General features: G+C 44.5%; 1 protein-coding gene across 1 annotated transcript in view; it reads right to left on the bottom strand.

Annotated features, from left to right (window-relative positions):
* Positions 1-7,985: 7,985 nt before the first annotated feature.
* fam222aa (family with sequence similarity 222 member Aa) overlaps positions 7,986-15,006 on the bottom strand; it is a 44,316-nt gene continuing 37,295 nt past the window's right edge. The window contains exon 3 of the mRNA XM_086206086.1: positions 7,986-9,560. Within this exon, the coding sequence (XP_086062212.1) occupies positions 8,080-9,560 (1,481 nt within the window). The 3' untranslated portion in view covers positions 7,986-8,079. The remainder of the gene's footprint in view (positions 9,561-15,006) is intronic.

Raw genomic sequence — 15,006 nt, 5'->3', positions numbered from 1 at the left:
TCAATAATTTTAATAGCTGTGTAGATAAGAGTTTCCCAGTAAATATAAAATGATTTATTGAATTTATTTTATTATACATGAATATTGCATATGCAATGAATCAGAAATGGACGGAATATTTTTTATCACCGCAGCAGAAAACGTATTTAAGGGGAGGTGTTGAAAACGAAACCCGCTGTTATTAAAGGCAAAAAGTGATTCAATGATTTTTATGCCCCCTTTTTTTCCTGTTGCGACTTTTATTATTTTTATTTTTTTTTTACAATGTGTGCTTTCAGTTGAATTTACTAGCATTTGCAGTTCCAGCTGTATCCTGCTGATGGCAGCAGAGGTCTATATTCCTGCAATAAGACAGGCAGTACCTGAGACAACTCCTGGAGTGTGTGTGTAAGGCAGAAATATTTTATAATTACAGCTGCAAATGTGACATTGTCGGTGCAAACTGTTATTAGTCTAATAGGTTATAGTTTGTAGAATGCAACAGACTTTTGAACTATTTTTTCCCCCGTGGATGCCGGCTTGACCTCCCTCTAACACCTGGCCAGTAATTACAGGCTTTTGCCTTCCTAATGAAACCACAAGCTGGAAACCATTTATGAAGTGCTTCATTGCCTTTCACCTTTCATTATTACACCTCACCTTTTCTTTAAACTGCTTCAGAGGTGATTCTCACTCATGATAACTGCTCTCCTCCTCCTCCTCCTCCTCCTCCTCCCCTTCATCTCATCTTTTTCTGAAGCCAGCAGCGATGAAGGACACAGGGAATCTCTCGCCACCTCAGAGAAGAGGCTAATCCTCTTTGCCCCAACTTTAACTGGGCCACTAATCCTCCAGGTTTATCTAAGCAGTGAGCACCTAGCGCTGCTGACAACTTGGCCTGCCCTCCTCTCTGCAGCCTGTTAAGTAGGGCAGGGCTCGGTCCTGCAAGTGTCACTGTCAGCAACTTGCACAGGAAGTGTGAGCTGTTAACAAAATGGCTCACTTGCTTGCAGCATTGTGTGCGCTCTCTGCCACAAATGTGTCTCAACAAATGAAGCAATGCCAAGTGGGATCATGTTGTAACGTCCCTCATTTAGTAACTGCACATAAGGGAAAGTTTGCATTCTCAGCCAAAGGCCTTAAGTAAACTAACAAGCCGAGGTATTGGCAGTACAAATTGTTCAGCTATTGTCCAGCCAGTTAAGCTTTAAGGTGTTTAGGCTGATGAGTCTCAAGCAGATACTGAGCTGGATGTTGGCCAACTCATTCTTTATTCACTAAACAAAGCTTCAGACTGTCTGATTGGCATCCGTTCAAGTACAAGATTCATTGTGAGAGGTCCAGAAACCTGACACAATGAAAGAAATCGCTGCACATATTGATTCCACTCCTAGTCATCATCTCACTGATATTGCAACGGATCTGAATAGAATCATTCCTACCTGCTTCTGTAAAGTAACAGCATTTCTCTCCCACAGGTGCAAGTTAGTGTTAATTTTCTCTTTGTTGAAATAATTGCTTGAAATTCCTCCCATGATCCCCAGTGCAATATTTCACCCAGGTGCAGTATTTCTGAATTGAATGAGCAATCACTCGAAGCTGTGGAAGATGGGGAGACATATTGGTTAAGTAGCATGTGAGACGACCTTTCAGTTCATCTCACATGAAACAAGGTTGCTGAACCCAAAATGATTCAGAGTGTCTAAAGTGACAGGCGAGGGCACGGCGGCGTCAGAGCGTCAGCCTGCTGCCCCGGCCTCCACAGTCATCTCTCATGATTTATTGTGAAATTGCCAGCGACTCAATGTGGCGTGCAGGTGAATGAGTTTTGCTAATAAGAGAAGCATTTCTGCTCCACAGAGCTCTTTTTCTGTTTGAGTGAGCGTGTATGAAATCAGTGTGCAGCCTCCTAGTACCACACGCTCTGGTGGAGGCGGCTGGCTCATCAGTCTATGGCTTATCTGATGTTTTAGGTGGGTGGAGAGGTTGTGAGTGAGGAGAGGAAAGAGGGAGAAAGCATCAATATTGAATTCCTGGAGATACCTCTGTTGTTTAACATTTAGATTGGGGGCTGTTGTCTTCAGGAAGTATGATTATTGATAGATTCGTGCATTAAAATGTACGCTGAACAAAAAATGGTAATGTGATGCAAAACTAGTGTACATACCAGTGTGGTTTGTTTTGTGTCAAATTTGGTGTGTTTTTAGGTCAGTGTGGGATCAATAAAGCATGAGCTGCAGCAAGAGATACAGATGCTATGATTTAGCATCAGTTCCTGCAATGGCAGCTTTCCTCGTGGCCTGAGAGGGAGACACCTCATCTCGCCCACATTACATGCAAAGACACTTACCTTGTCCCTGCTTGGGTGCAGTTTACCCAAATCCTGGTATGAGAAAAAAATCAATTGTGCACCCCACAAACCCTGACCTTCGCAGTCCCAAACACAAAAACAACAAAACCGTCATAATTTGAAGCTTTTGCAACGCCACTGCTTATACACTGCCCAAAAGGTCACAAAGGTCAAGTGAGCAACAGGATTGTGGAAGCCAGCATATGGTGGTGATGTGCAAGGACTAATATGCTTACCTTCATTACAGTACGGTCCATGTCTTCCAAATATGTCTAAGATGAGATTTAGAGGAGGTGAGGATACAGCAAGAGCACAAGCATAGAAGTCATCCGCTTTATTGATGTCAAACAATAATACATAAGAGAGGAGGAGAGGTCAAACAAAAACCATCCATCTACATTAAAATGAAATTTCAGTCCTGAGATTGACAAAAAGCAGGGATCAGACAAAATATCTAGTGTGGGATGGAAGGGAGGGGAGGGGACTGTGGCAGTTTCAGCAAATTGAAGATGATGGCTGTGGGGAGATTAGGAGGAAATTGCAGAAGAGGAGTAGAAGGTAAGCAATCACTGGGATGCTTGGCTGTAGGCACATTCAAAAGTTGAAAACCCCACGACTAAAGGATTTTACAGCTTCATTTTATATTCAGACTTCTTATTTCGAAATCTAAGACTTATATTACCTTTTTTTTTTTTTTTTTAAAAAGCAAGGTATTCTTTACATTTTTTCATCCTGAGGAGACAAAATCATTTCTCAAACATAAATACAACACTGCAGGGAGAACAATAAGAGAGATGCTTTATAGATGTCCCATTTCCATATATATTATTTTCTCAAGGTTGCGGCACCCTCAGACTTGGTCAGCGTCGGTGCATTTGAGATCGTTCAGGAAAAAAAAAACAAAAAAACAGCCCTGTTTGACGACAGAGGCACACAAACAGTAAAGGAAACAGGAGGAAAAAGCAAAATCCCCAGACTTTTGTGTTTAGATTGGATACACCAATATACATACCACATAAAGTAGATGAATATTTGGAGGTCATAAGCTTTGTCAGCTGAACATACATAGCTGAGAGGCTGAAGAAATAAAAGGCTGTAAGCTCCTGCTGGATTGGCTTTTAGAAAAGGACTCGAGGGCTGTGCCTTTGGAAAAACATCCTGATATAATCTGTGCTGATTTTTACCTTGTGTTGCACTTAATAAATCTCAAAAATAAAACATATTGGATGTTAAAATCTTTGTGCAATATAGTTACAACTCTGGCGGGTTAACTGTACAAGCCTCCTCAGGACCATGTGAATTATTGATTAAAGTATTTTCTGGCCAGGTAGGAGCCGAAGACTGGCCGCATGACTTTATCTTCTCCCGCCGGTAGACAACATTAAGAGGGGATGTTGGGAAGGAGTCTGAGATGAGAGCCCTGGGGGCTCAAGGGCAGCCAGGGGACATGACTGAGGTTGACCAAAGTAGTGTGGAGGGGACGTCAACCCCCCCCCCCCCCCCCCACACACACACACACACACACACCCCCACCCCTTGATCATCTGTAGAACAGAGAAGCAGCGCCAAGACTCTACAGAGCGAGCAGCTGCCTTTGTTTTTTCTAACCCTCCCTCCCCTCCCGTCCCCTCTGTTTGGAGAGTGACCCTGCTTTGAACGGGACTGTCCGCCCTCGCTCCCTCTCAGCAGTGTTTAACGTGCATAATATGCAACGAGGCCTTTGCACCGGGTAAAGGTCCTCATGGTCTTATTGGGATTTACTAAGGGATTTTTACAACCGACCTAAGTCACTTCCTCTCTACTTTGCCTTCAGGCTGTCCTCGTGAGTGTCTCATTGCCCTTGAAACCATGTTAATTGCCAATAGTTTTATACATCTAAATGTCCTCATTCTCAGAGTGTTCAAATCTGTCATTTCATACACATCACAGTTCACAGTATTGGTTTCAAGTATTACTACTTCATTAGATTTTAATACATTGAGGCGCAATATGTCTTTGAGTGAGAACATTGATTTCTTCTGAGCTTGAATCTGAATATGAGGCCACAGAGCCAAAGAGGGGAGGCTGATACCAGCACCAGGAACATGGCAATTATCCTGATTACTGATGCTTCGAGGCTTCTCTGACCCCAAAATCCCTCCCTCTATCTCTCTTCCTCTTTCTTTTTGCTGAGATCTGTCGCATTGCACTGGGCCCCTCAGCCAGGCAGGGAGCAACCATGTATAATCCAACAGAAAACAAATCCCCTCGATCAAACACAGCCCAGCTTTTAAAGCAGGCCTCTGAGCCCAGGCGCCATGGTGTGGTGCTGAGGCCCTCTGAGACGCTGTGGAGGCTGTGATTTAGCAACCCCTCTGCTGCCCCCACCCTCCACAAAACCCCGCTGTCCTCCCCTTCAACGCCAGCCAGTCCTAACCTTCAGTTTGTTTAAGTACTGTTGAACCCTGTTGGCCCTGGACAGGGGGAGGGTGGGCTTGGATAATGACATGCCATATGCCACTCTGCCTCTGCAGCTGAGTGAGCCGTGCACGGATCAGCTCAGGCACAAATCTATTTGAAATTTAATTCTATTATCCTAATATGGGCTAAGCGTCCATTGTCCAAATCGGGAATTATAATGGACCAGAGTTACAGGGGTAAGATGCATCCCATCAATAGGGGCTCATTAATGTGTGGAAAGGACCAGGGGGACAGACAGTTTGGAGCCTGCGTAAAAATGGCACAAAGTAAGAAAGTATCTAAACACAACCTCGTATTTAATAAAACTGTAAACTGGTTCAAATATTTCTTACTTTTTCATTTTCCATGTGGAACTTGGCCACTTTCCTCTCAGTGCCTGATAGGAAATCCCTTGCTGTTTGCAAAGGGTTTGATTTCAACCTTTTGCGTGAATGAATACTCTCCGCTGGCATTGTCCAGCAGCCAGGCGTCACCCAATATTCCCATTAGCAGAGAGAACTGGTGCCTCAGACCTCCACTGGTGGGAAAGGCCAGACAGCAGAAACTCCAGTGCCTCAAGTGTCTCCTCTTGACTCCAACGTCATGTGACAGGGTTTAATGCTCGGATGCAGAAGCCAAACGGAGGGGATTTAGGGATGGGATGTATCTGTAAATCTGTCAAAATATTTCTACAAGACAGAAAATATGGTGGAATCAGACCATGGCTGGGGTATTAAGCTGTTGAAACAACATGAAACATTTTTCACTGGAATGTTAAGGAGGCTTACTGTGCAAATTTAAGCCCAGGGGCTTGGTATTCTTTAGAAATCTTTGTCAGTGGCGGGCCTACAAATACCATTTACTCAAAATTTAAGGCTCAACAGTTAAAATTTGGGGATTGGAAAAGGTTATCATACGGGGAAAAACAGGTCTATCTACAGAGGGCAAAAGAAGAAACTTGAGAAAATCCATTACATCTTATTATTCCTTTTCATTATTATTCATCTATCATTTATCTTTGGATGGCTAAGGAGTAAAAGATCACTTAAACATATTGTGTTTTTTTTTTTTCTTCCTCTAAAAATAATCAAGGCTTCAGAGCAACAGTGCAGTGGAGGAGCTACATCACACATCATAGATCTCACAGGGCCCAATTTCCCACTGACTTGGAGAGGACATGCATTAAAAAAATAATGACAGACTTCAAAGCCAAGATATGGCCTTTGAATAAATTCTTAAAGAAATTTATTTTACACCTCAAAACCAAAAAAAAAAAAGAAAGAAAGAAAGAAAAAAGGATAGGGATTAGGGATGTGGTACATTGGGAATGTATTGACAACTGTAGTTTACATTTTTTGGTGTAAGCTCAGAGAAAAAATGTTAATACAGTCATAATAATTGCACTTCATTAATCTAGACTGATGCCAGTATTTCCCCACAACAAAGCTCCAGCTCTCTCTTGAGTTAATAAATTCAATTTACCATTGAAATTTGACTGACAAAAGAAATGCTAATTTAAGACCAGAGGTCTGCTGCACTGATCCAATTTTTTCTCTTTCACTTGAATCCCACAAGGCAATAAAACATTGCAGTAATTTAAGTGCAGTACATTCAAGGGAATCTCACAGTCATAATAAATATTTCACTGCTCTGAATCATCAAGGTAAGACTGGCCCGGGCTAAATGCATCGCAACCAGAGGTTAAAACCAACAAGGACCGGCAGTGACCCTTGTCTCATTTCATCCGATGCCGGAGGAGAGGGCATGATTGTTTTCATTTTGTAATAATGAGTGAATAGTACCCCGAAAATAGGACTTCCATGTATCCCCACCTGTTTCTGTCATTAAGATAATACGTGACAGAAGAGGGGGGATGTGGTACTGTAACATTTCTAAAAAGAGTCATGAGAGAACATGATCTTTACTAAAGCTCCTGGGAACGTCTAAAGCCTCCAATAAGATGGAGCGAGATCTCCTGTACATTACTCAGATATGATGTTTACGGGACTGGTGGATCAGCTCAGTGGTGGTAAATCTTGTAATGACGCCTTAAAAAAAAAAGTCTGAGGATTTTGAAGAACACAAACTAAAATGCACACACTCGCATGCACTCGGTCACATACACGCAAAGACATACATGTGAGGTTATGGAAATAACCTCCCAATCACATTCTTCATTGTAACATTTCTTTTTCTTGTATTTTTTTGCGACCTTTTCTTTTTAAATAAGTATTTCAAGATTTATTGTAGATTCCAGTGTTGGTTAGGAAAAAGAGCTCTCAGACCGGGTTCTTACAGAACCAAAGCAGCGACTATGCCTCACACCAGGACATAAGAAACTGCACATTAGCTTGAGGAGAAACATTGAAATCATAAAACCAAAATGGAAAAAAATTTGAAATAAAGAAGCATTTGAGACACTTTTCCCCATAGCAGCCAATGCATATAATACCTACAAATATACAAAACAACAAAAAATAGGTTCAAGTTTTTCAAGTTTCTTAAATATATCATATCCAAACTACCCAATTCCAAACTTCAAAGTTAACAAGATTCAAGCAGTGCAATTTATGTATCAATTATAACAGCAATAATAATTAATAATGTTCTATCCTTTTAATTCTGATTCTCATACATAACACCCGAGTACTGCCTATAATTCTATCCTTCTCATGTGTCAGCACATCTGTCTGTGTTCATCCATCTGTGTCTGCGTACCGTTACAGAGTTTTGGATCTTGTGAGCAGCCCTAGACGTCGGCCCGTTTAAGACCTTTTCAGTGACACCCTACACAGTAGCTTAATCCTTAGTATTTGTAAGGGGGAGATACAAGTGGCGTATGCACGTCATGTCAAGCTATGATTCTCAAAAAAGTTCAGGCAAAACAACAACAATAATAATAATAATAATAATAATAATAATAATAATAATAATAACAACAACAAAAAAACAAAACAGAAGAACAAATAAATCAATCCAAAAATTCCTATTGGCAAACCACACAATGGAACATCTGGAGAATCTTGAAATCCCTTTTTCTCTCCCACTGGCATCACTACCACCTTTCATATTTGGGATTCACACAGCCTGGCTTGACACCACCAAACCTTGGCTCGCACAGCATCACAACTGCTTTTCTCTAAGATTCCACACTGGTTAAAGCAGTGCCACTCTTGACAATTCCGTACCCCAACAACACCCCCCCCCTCCATCCCCTAACCACCCACCGCCCAACCCCCCAAAAAACATATCTGTTCTTGATTTTCTTCACAAATTCACAACTTGATTCTTTTCCTCCTCGTATTCCCCCTCTATCTGTAAACAGGGAGGCGGATGTGTGCATGCTGGTGGTCTAACAGACGTGGCACAGACACAGTCTCGTAGCCTTTGCCAAGCATCTGCTCCTTGATGCAGGGTGGGTGGATGTCGTTGATCAGGTACTCTAGAGACTGCAAGCTGCTGCTCAGCACAGATGTGTTGCACAAGCTCTTACTGGGCAGGCTGCAGCACAAACGTCCCCCGCTGTCTATAGCAGGGTGGTGATGATGGTGGTGGTAGTGGTGGTGGTGGTGGGGGTAGCCCATTTCTCTGTGCCCCGTGGCCGGCCCTCCTGTGGAGGTGCCCAAAAGCTCCTGGGGGTTGTAGCAGTCACTGTCAGGTGTCACCAGCACACTGTTCCACGGCGGTGCAAAGTATTGACCCACTGAGAAATTCCCGTGCATACCCACGCAGTTCAAAGGGGAAGAGCTGACTTTGTCCAGCCCGCCTCCGCCGCTGGCACTTGCTGTCAGGTGGTAAGGTCGGGAGGAAGAGGAGGAGACTTGTCCAGCCATAATTCCTCCACCTGGAATACACGTTTCAGGGGACTTGCTGATCGCGCCTCCTCCTCCACTGCCTCCGCTGTACATGCGGAGCACAGCCTGTTGTTGTTGTTGTTGTTGTTGCTGCTGCTGCTGTTGTTGTTGTTGCTGTTTCTGCCAGAGAATGTAGTCCATACCATCTGCATACACTCCGCTTTTCATTGCCTCTGCATTCTGAGCCGGCAGTCCAGGACCTGTGTACACCATGTTAGCCTGTGGACCCATTCCCACCACATAGCCTCCACCTGAGGAGCTTGAGGAGACCCCCATGACGGTCGTGCCCTGCTTGGAGGGGCTTGAATTTGATGGTGCAGTTGCTGCCCCCTGACACACCTGCTGCAGAGCCTGGGCCTGGCAATGCTGGTTGATCTGGTAAATGATGCTCTGGATAGATGGGAGGTTGGACTGTGCAGGGAGGGCCAGACCACGGCCTCCAGTTACAGGGATCACTGAGCCAGCTACAGTGACGTTCGGGGGCACCGACAGCCCAGGGCCTTCTGGAGGCTTTGAGGGCCCAGTTTGGTATACCATTTGGCCGTGGCCACTGGCTAAAGTGCTACTACTAGGAGGTGGATATGGGGCAACAGCTATGTGGGCTGGAGAGAGCTTAGTCCGTCTGCCTTCGGAGTTCTTGAGAACGCCTTTCGAAGGGACAAAAGAGGAGGTTGATGATGATGACGATGAGGAAGAGGCCTTGACGATGGCGAGCAGGCCCTGGTAGCCCCCTGTGTGGAGATGTGGGTAGGGACTATAACGCTGCCCTGTGGTGTCATATCCATTCACAGTCCGGTTAAGGTGCTTGTGCTGGGGAACCCTGATGTTAGTGGGGAAGATTTTGATGGACAGAGGGCTGTTGGCCGTCTTCTGAGCATACGCATCGAGCTCCGCTGCAGTGGGGTAGCGGGGGGAATGTGTAGGCACCACCAGCTCACCTGCAAGACAAAAAGAGACAAAAACATGCATGAGATTAAAATCACTGATAGCCACTAATGTATAAAACAAGAGCACCAGACCATGGCTTTAATCGCAAGAGCAGATCACACTGCCAGTCACATGATGTTCCAATAATCACTACAATGGTGGAACAGTAAGACACGGTAGCATTATATCACCAAAGTAAAGGATCAGGTGGATAGAAGCAGGTGTAAACAGTAGACGCTCTGCACAGTAAACCAAGCAGATTGAAAATTCACATTCATGTTCCATCACTCCCCTCCTCTGTCAGAGCTTTCTTTCTCTCCATCTTATTTTCACACCCTCCTGTGGAAGTTCATCCCTAGACAAATGGATCTTTTTAAAAACTCATTCTGTCAAAGCCTGGTACCTTAGGCGGTGTTAAATCAGTGCATTGTGAAATTAATTCGGACTCTCTTTAGCACTGAATTAGGTTAGCCTTGGATACCCGGCAAGGAAGGGCGAAGGGGAGGGGATAAAAGCTTGTTTAATTGCAGTGGCACATTTGAGATTTATAAGTGGCATCACTTACTGGGTCTAGCCACAGAATTTCCACATGTATTCAATCCAAGAGTACGTGGAGAGGCTCTCAATAGAACAATTAAACATGTATGGGGAGCTACTAGCCTGGTTAAGGTGAACTACATCAGAGCAGCAGTCAAGAGTGCCGCTGTGTGCAAACCTTGTCAAGGATAATATCTAAAAATGAACACACGCTGAAAATACAGCAAAGACTAATACTCGTCATTGCCAAGACATAAAAAAAATCTAATTTAGGACATGTCAACTCTCTGCCCTTGTGTGATTAAGAACTATTTATGTAATAATAAATGATTGAACAGGCAAAAGGAGGGACAGGCCTGCATTACAGAGATGGTGGTATAAATGCACATGTAAATGCTCGCTGCAGTTTGCAATATGAAACCACTCCAATCCCAAAATTCAATTCAGCAGCAAAGGCGGTGAGTGAGAATAGCAATAGCCCTCGATCAATGAGCCAAGGCTTGGCCATTGTGAATTGAGGTGGCAAACAGGAAAATGGCAATTTCTAAAAACCCCACCATGTGTCATTGTTTGGGGGTTGGGCACTGAGGTGAGGGGGCACGGTGAGATTGGATTTAAACGACATTATTCAGGCAATTTCATGGCTACTTACCTCAGTGCAACAAAACGTGTGGGGGGTTGGGAGAAGAACTCAATTTACAAGCAATATATCAGCTGCCACAAATGAGTTGCAACCCCCTCAAAAATGACATTTTTATGCAAAAGCTAACAAAAAGCACAAAAAAATTAAGTGCCATAACTGTGCCGTCAGCGAATGTCCTGGCAACCTACGGAGTCTGCAGGTTGCAGACTGTGACTAGGACTCACTCCATTTCCTTTCCGATTACAAAATCATTTTAAAGACTCCACAGCCAAATAGGCGCAATTCTCATTTCTTTGCTCCCCTTACAGATAGCATGGGGAGTTCATTTCAGCAACCCTATGGGTCTCCAACTGTGAAAGTGATTAAATCTACAAGATCCATATCATAAAGGAAATAAATTGGGAATTTAATAGCAGAGGGGAATGTGTGAGTGTGAATATCTCAAGCTAAATTTAGTCACTCATCCAGCAGACAAGAGACTTTCAAAATCAGCGACGCTATGATTTCAATTACAAATACAGTTGTAAAACCAGCCTGGCTTCTGTTTTCTTTTAATCAGAGTGATTAAAATTCTGAGGGTGAGTGCATTCGAAAATCTGGTGCCATCCTAATGGGCTGTGCTGCATGTGCCAGGCCAGCCTATCTAAGATCTACCCAACCTTACCGAGGCACAGCTCTGCCTCCCTGGCGACGGCAGTACCATTCGCTTTGATGTTCTGACTTGCAGTGGAAAACTGACAGAAGACTTATTTCATTTGCTCAGAAGAGAAAAAAAAAACATGCTCATTTCAAAGCACATTGCTGGTCCACATGCAAATGGACCGATGCAATTTTTTCTGATCTTCTTTACATGAGGGCAAAAAAACATCTTTGATCATCACATGGTCTAAATGAGGGAAGATACTTGGCTTTCAGGCATATCAAGGGCCTGTGCCCTGCCGCCCCTACAAGCCCCCAGCTGCAATATGCCCATCATTCCACCTAATTACTGCCACATGAGGGAAAAAAAACTATAAAAACAGCCAGGAAATTCATTAAAGGGTGGTTAATTCTATTCCTTTTCAGTGACTGAGTCCATATTTTCCATGCCTGAGCCTGCACTGCTTCTGAGAGAGGAGAAAGTCCTCTCTCTCTCTCCCTCTCTCTCTCCATCTTTCCCCGGCTTGGCCCTTGTTTGTCAATAGGCAGAGCCTTTGGCACACCAACCTGGCATCAAAGGGTTTCACACTTCACAGGCCACAGGGATTAGAGGCCTTTCAGGCCTACAAAACCCATCTCAGCTCCACAAAGGCTTCCGGTTATTAGAACTCACAGGCATAAAGGAAGAAGAGGAGGAGGAGGAGGCAAATGAGCATCTGGATGCTTCTGATTCCAGCTTCCTCTTATAAAAAAAGTTCCATGGTATACATTTTATAACAAAGTTGATTACAATAAGTATGGCCACAAACCGGGGTGCAATTTCACTCTCATACACACTGTGTGTTTGATGTGCAGGGCCTCCACATCTCTCTCCTCCAGACCAGTAAGTCTATAAGTGAAGACATGGGGGTTAAAGGAGAGAGTCTGTGTTTAGGCTGGCACTCTGTGACTTATTGGTTTAGGCTGCAGTAGATCATAGCTAAGAGCAGCAGCATACAGATGGTGCTTGCTGATAAACACCCTCTGAGGCAGCCAGCACTGCCTCTTTTGTGTGAGCCCTCACCTCCTCATAAGGTGGGGGGGGTTTCCTGCACCTGTGCACACTCACCAGCGTTGCTGTGCATGCAAACAGAATGCATGGAAACAAAAAAAATGAAGTGCAAAACATGCGCATGCACACAAACGTAGCAAAACACACACACACACACACACACACACACACACACACACACACACACAAACCTGCATCTGCAGTTGTGTGTCTCATCAGTGGAGCATGTTGTTATCCTCTGCTCAGCGCTCTCTTCTGAAATGTAGGGCAGGGACAACAACAGGTGCCTGTGCGGGCGACAGCCTGCAATGCCTCCTGGGCTAAATGCTTCACACTCGCTTCATTTCGACATGCGACAGCCTTGTAAGGATTAATTATTTCCCCTGGGGATGGAAGAGTATGCTTTTTCCCTTCTTGAGAGCAGGAAACTATGCATTCTCAAGCACATGAAGCAGCTTATAGTAAACGCACAGGGAAACCTGGGACAGCACAGACAATGAGGGGGAAAAAAAACTTTCACATGAAAGGACTATAAACAAACCAAGTATATGATTGAACTGCATAGGAGATGAGATAAAAACTCAGGCAAACACACGCATTAGTTCTGAGAGATCACGCGCCAGGGAGTGGAGATGGCAGGGAGGCAATTAATGGGCTGACCTTCGTCCTTAATAATCCAGTGCCTGGCACACAATGCCCATGTGTCAGAGCAGCACATCTCTAAATGCCACCCCTCATTAGCACGATGCACGCAGTGAGAGAGGCTATCTGAGCAGTGTTAGACTCTGGAGCGGTCAGACAGAGATAGTAAGGCTGGGATAGGATAACATGGCAGCCCCCAGCCGGACTGAACTATGGGCCATGATATGATCTAGAAATCCCATTCCACTCGGAAGATGGGCACTCTCCTTTCTCTCCATTTTTGATTGGCATGAAACTCCCCAAGCGCAACGTCCTTGGTGTACTCGGTGCTGTCACTGTGATTGCGTTTGTGCTTGTGTGTACGCCCTTGTGTGTGTGTGTGTGTGTGTGTGTGTGTGTGTGTGTGTGGCTGTGTGTGTGTGTGTTTGGTGAAGGGGCTACCCAATTCTGAACACTCAATTAACACTCCTTTAATTAGCCAGCAGTACATTTTGAATTCTGATGAACTAATTTTCTTGGTGTGAGCGCGGAGGAGGAGGTGGAGGCCTGGTAAAGATGAGGTCCACTGGGTACAAAACAGCAATAAAGAGGGAACTGGTTAGATTAGACTGTAAAAAATCCATTAAATTCTGTGCACTTCTTTCAAGTGAGAGGTCAAATTGTGTTGATCACAAGAAAGAGTGTGAGAGCAGGGAGTTAGGTGAGGTGGAGAGGAGGGGGCTGCAGGCGCGAGGAGATAGAGAGTCTGAGGCTGTGTGAAGAGTGCAGCACCAAATCCAGAGGACCATGAGAACGCTTTGCATTTTAATTAGAGTTTTAAATGAATAAGCAGAGGAAAACGTCGGAGACAACTGCCTGGAATGCCCTTGTTCTCATTTATTAGAGTTCCAAGTCTTGTGAAATTATGAGCAGGTTGGAGAAGTTTCTTCTTATTAGCGGAGAAAAACTATCCACCACATCAAAAAGAACAACTGCATTTTCTTACTCTCTGCCGTAAAGCTTGTATCGCTACCTAACACACGCTTTGATCCCGCCTGACCGTGTACACTGGTGAGCAGGGGAGGAATTGCTTGTTTAGATGAAGAGAGAGGAAGTGCAATTAAGATTTCACAGAACAACGAGTGCATAACACATTAACTTTGGTCAAACAAACAGAGCAGTCCGTGATGAGGTTAGGGCAAACAACAGGAGCAGGGATTACCCGAAAGATGAAAGAACACTCGCGGTCAGCTTCAGTCCAACAACACACTAACTGCTGCACTCATTATGTGTCCGTGTAATCTACAGCACATGCTACAGCTAAATAGGCTTCCTGCCTTCTTTCTTTCTTTATTTTTTTGGGAACATCATACAGGAATGATACTCTTGAGCCACATTCCATCTCTGATGAACACTTAACGTCACTGTGATGAAGTCATTTAGATTAATAATTCATGACTAAACCAGATCCCCGATAACATCAGACTCCCTAAACTTGGAAAAAATTTGACCTGCAGCCTGGCACGGTCATTGTTTCATGAGGGAACCCTTGACCTGTAGCTATTGTTTAGCTCTCTGCACATAGGATGAGGGTCCATGACATTCTCGCCCCACCTCCGTTAGTCTTCTGTAAGAGGAGGGGCAGGAGGGGGAAGCCAGAGGCAGCTTCACGTCCTGAACAATACCTGCCTTGTGCTAATGGAGGTGTCATCTGGCACAGGGCTGATTAGTCAGCGATTACAGCCAGGCCTCAATTGCTGTGACAACTGCTGCAAACACAATGGGGCCTGATAGAGCCAGCTGTTTGGTCCTCTGCAATTAACCCTGCATCCCACTCGTCTCCGGCAGTGCGCTGTCTCTAATTGACTATCGGGCACACAAAGAAGGGGCTGTCGGCCAGACCCCCTGGACATAGCCCCCCGCCCCTCTGTCGAGGTAGAGATGATAATAATAGAGGCGTCCCGTG

Source organism: Aulostomus chinensis, chromosome 6 (assembly GCF_037954235.1).
Source record: "Aulostomus chinensis isolate RoL2024-O1b breed Wild chromosome 6, RoL_Achi_v1.0, whole genome shotgun sequence".
NCBI lineage: Eukaryota > Metazoa > Chordata > Actinopteri > Syngnathiformes > Aulostomidae > Aulostomus > Aulostomus chinensis.
This window is presented reverse-complemented; position numbering and strand designations above follow the sequence as displayed.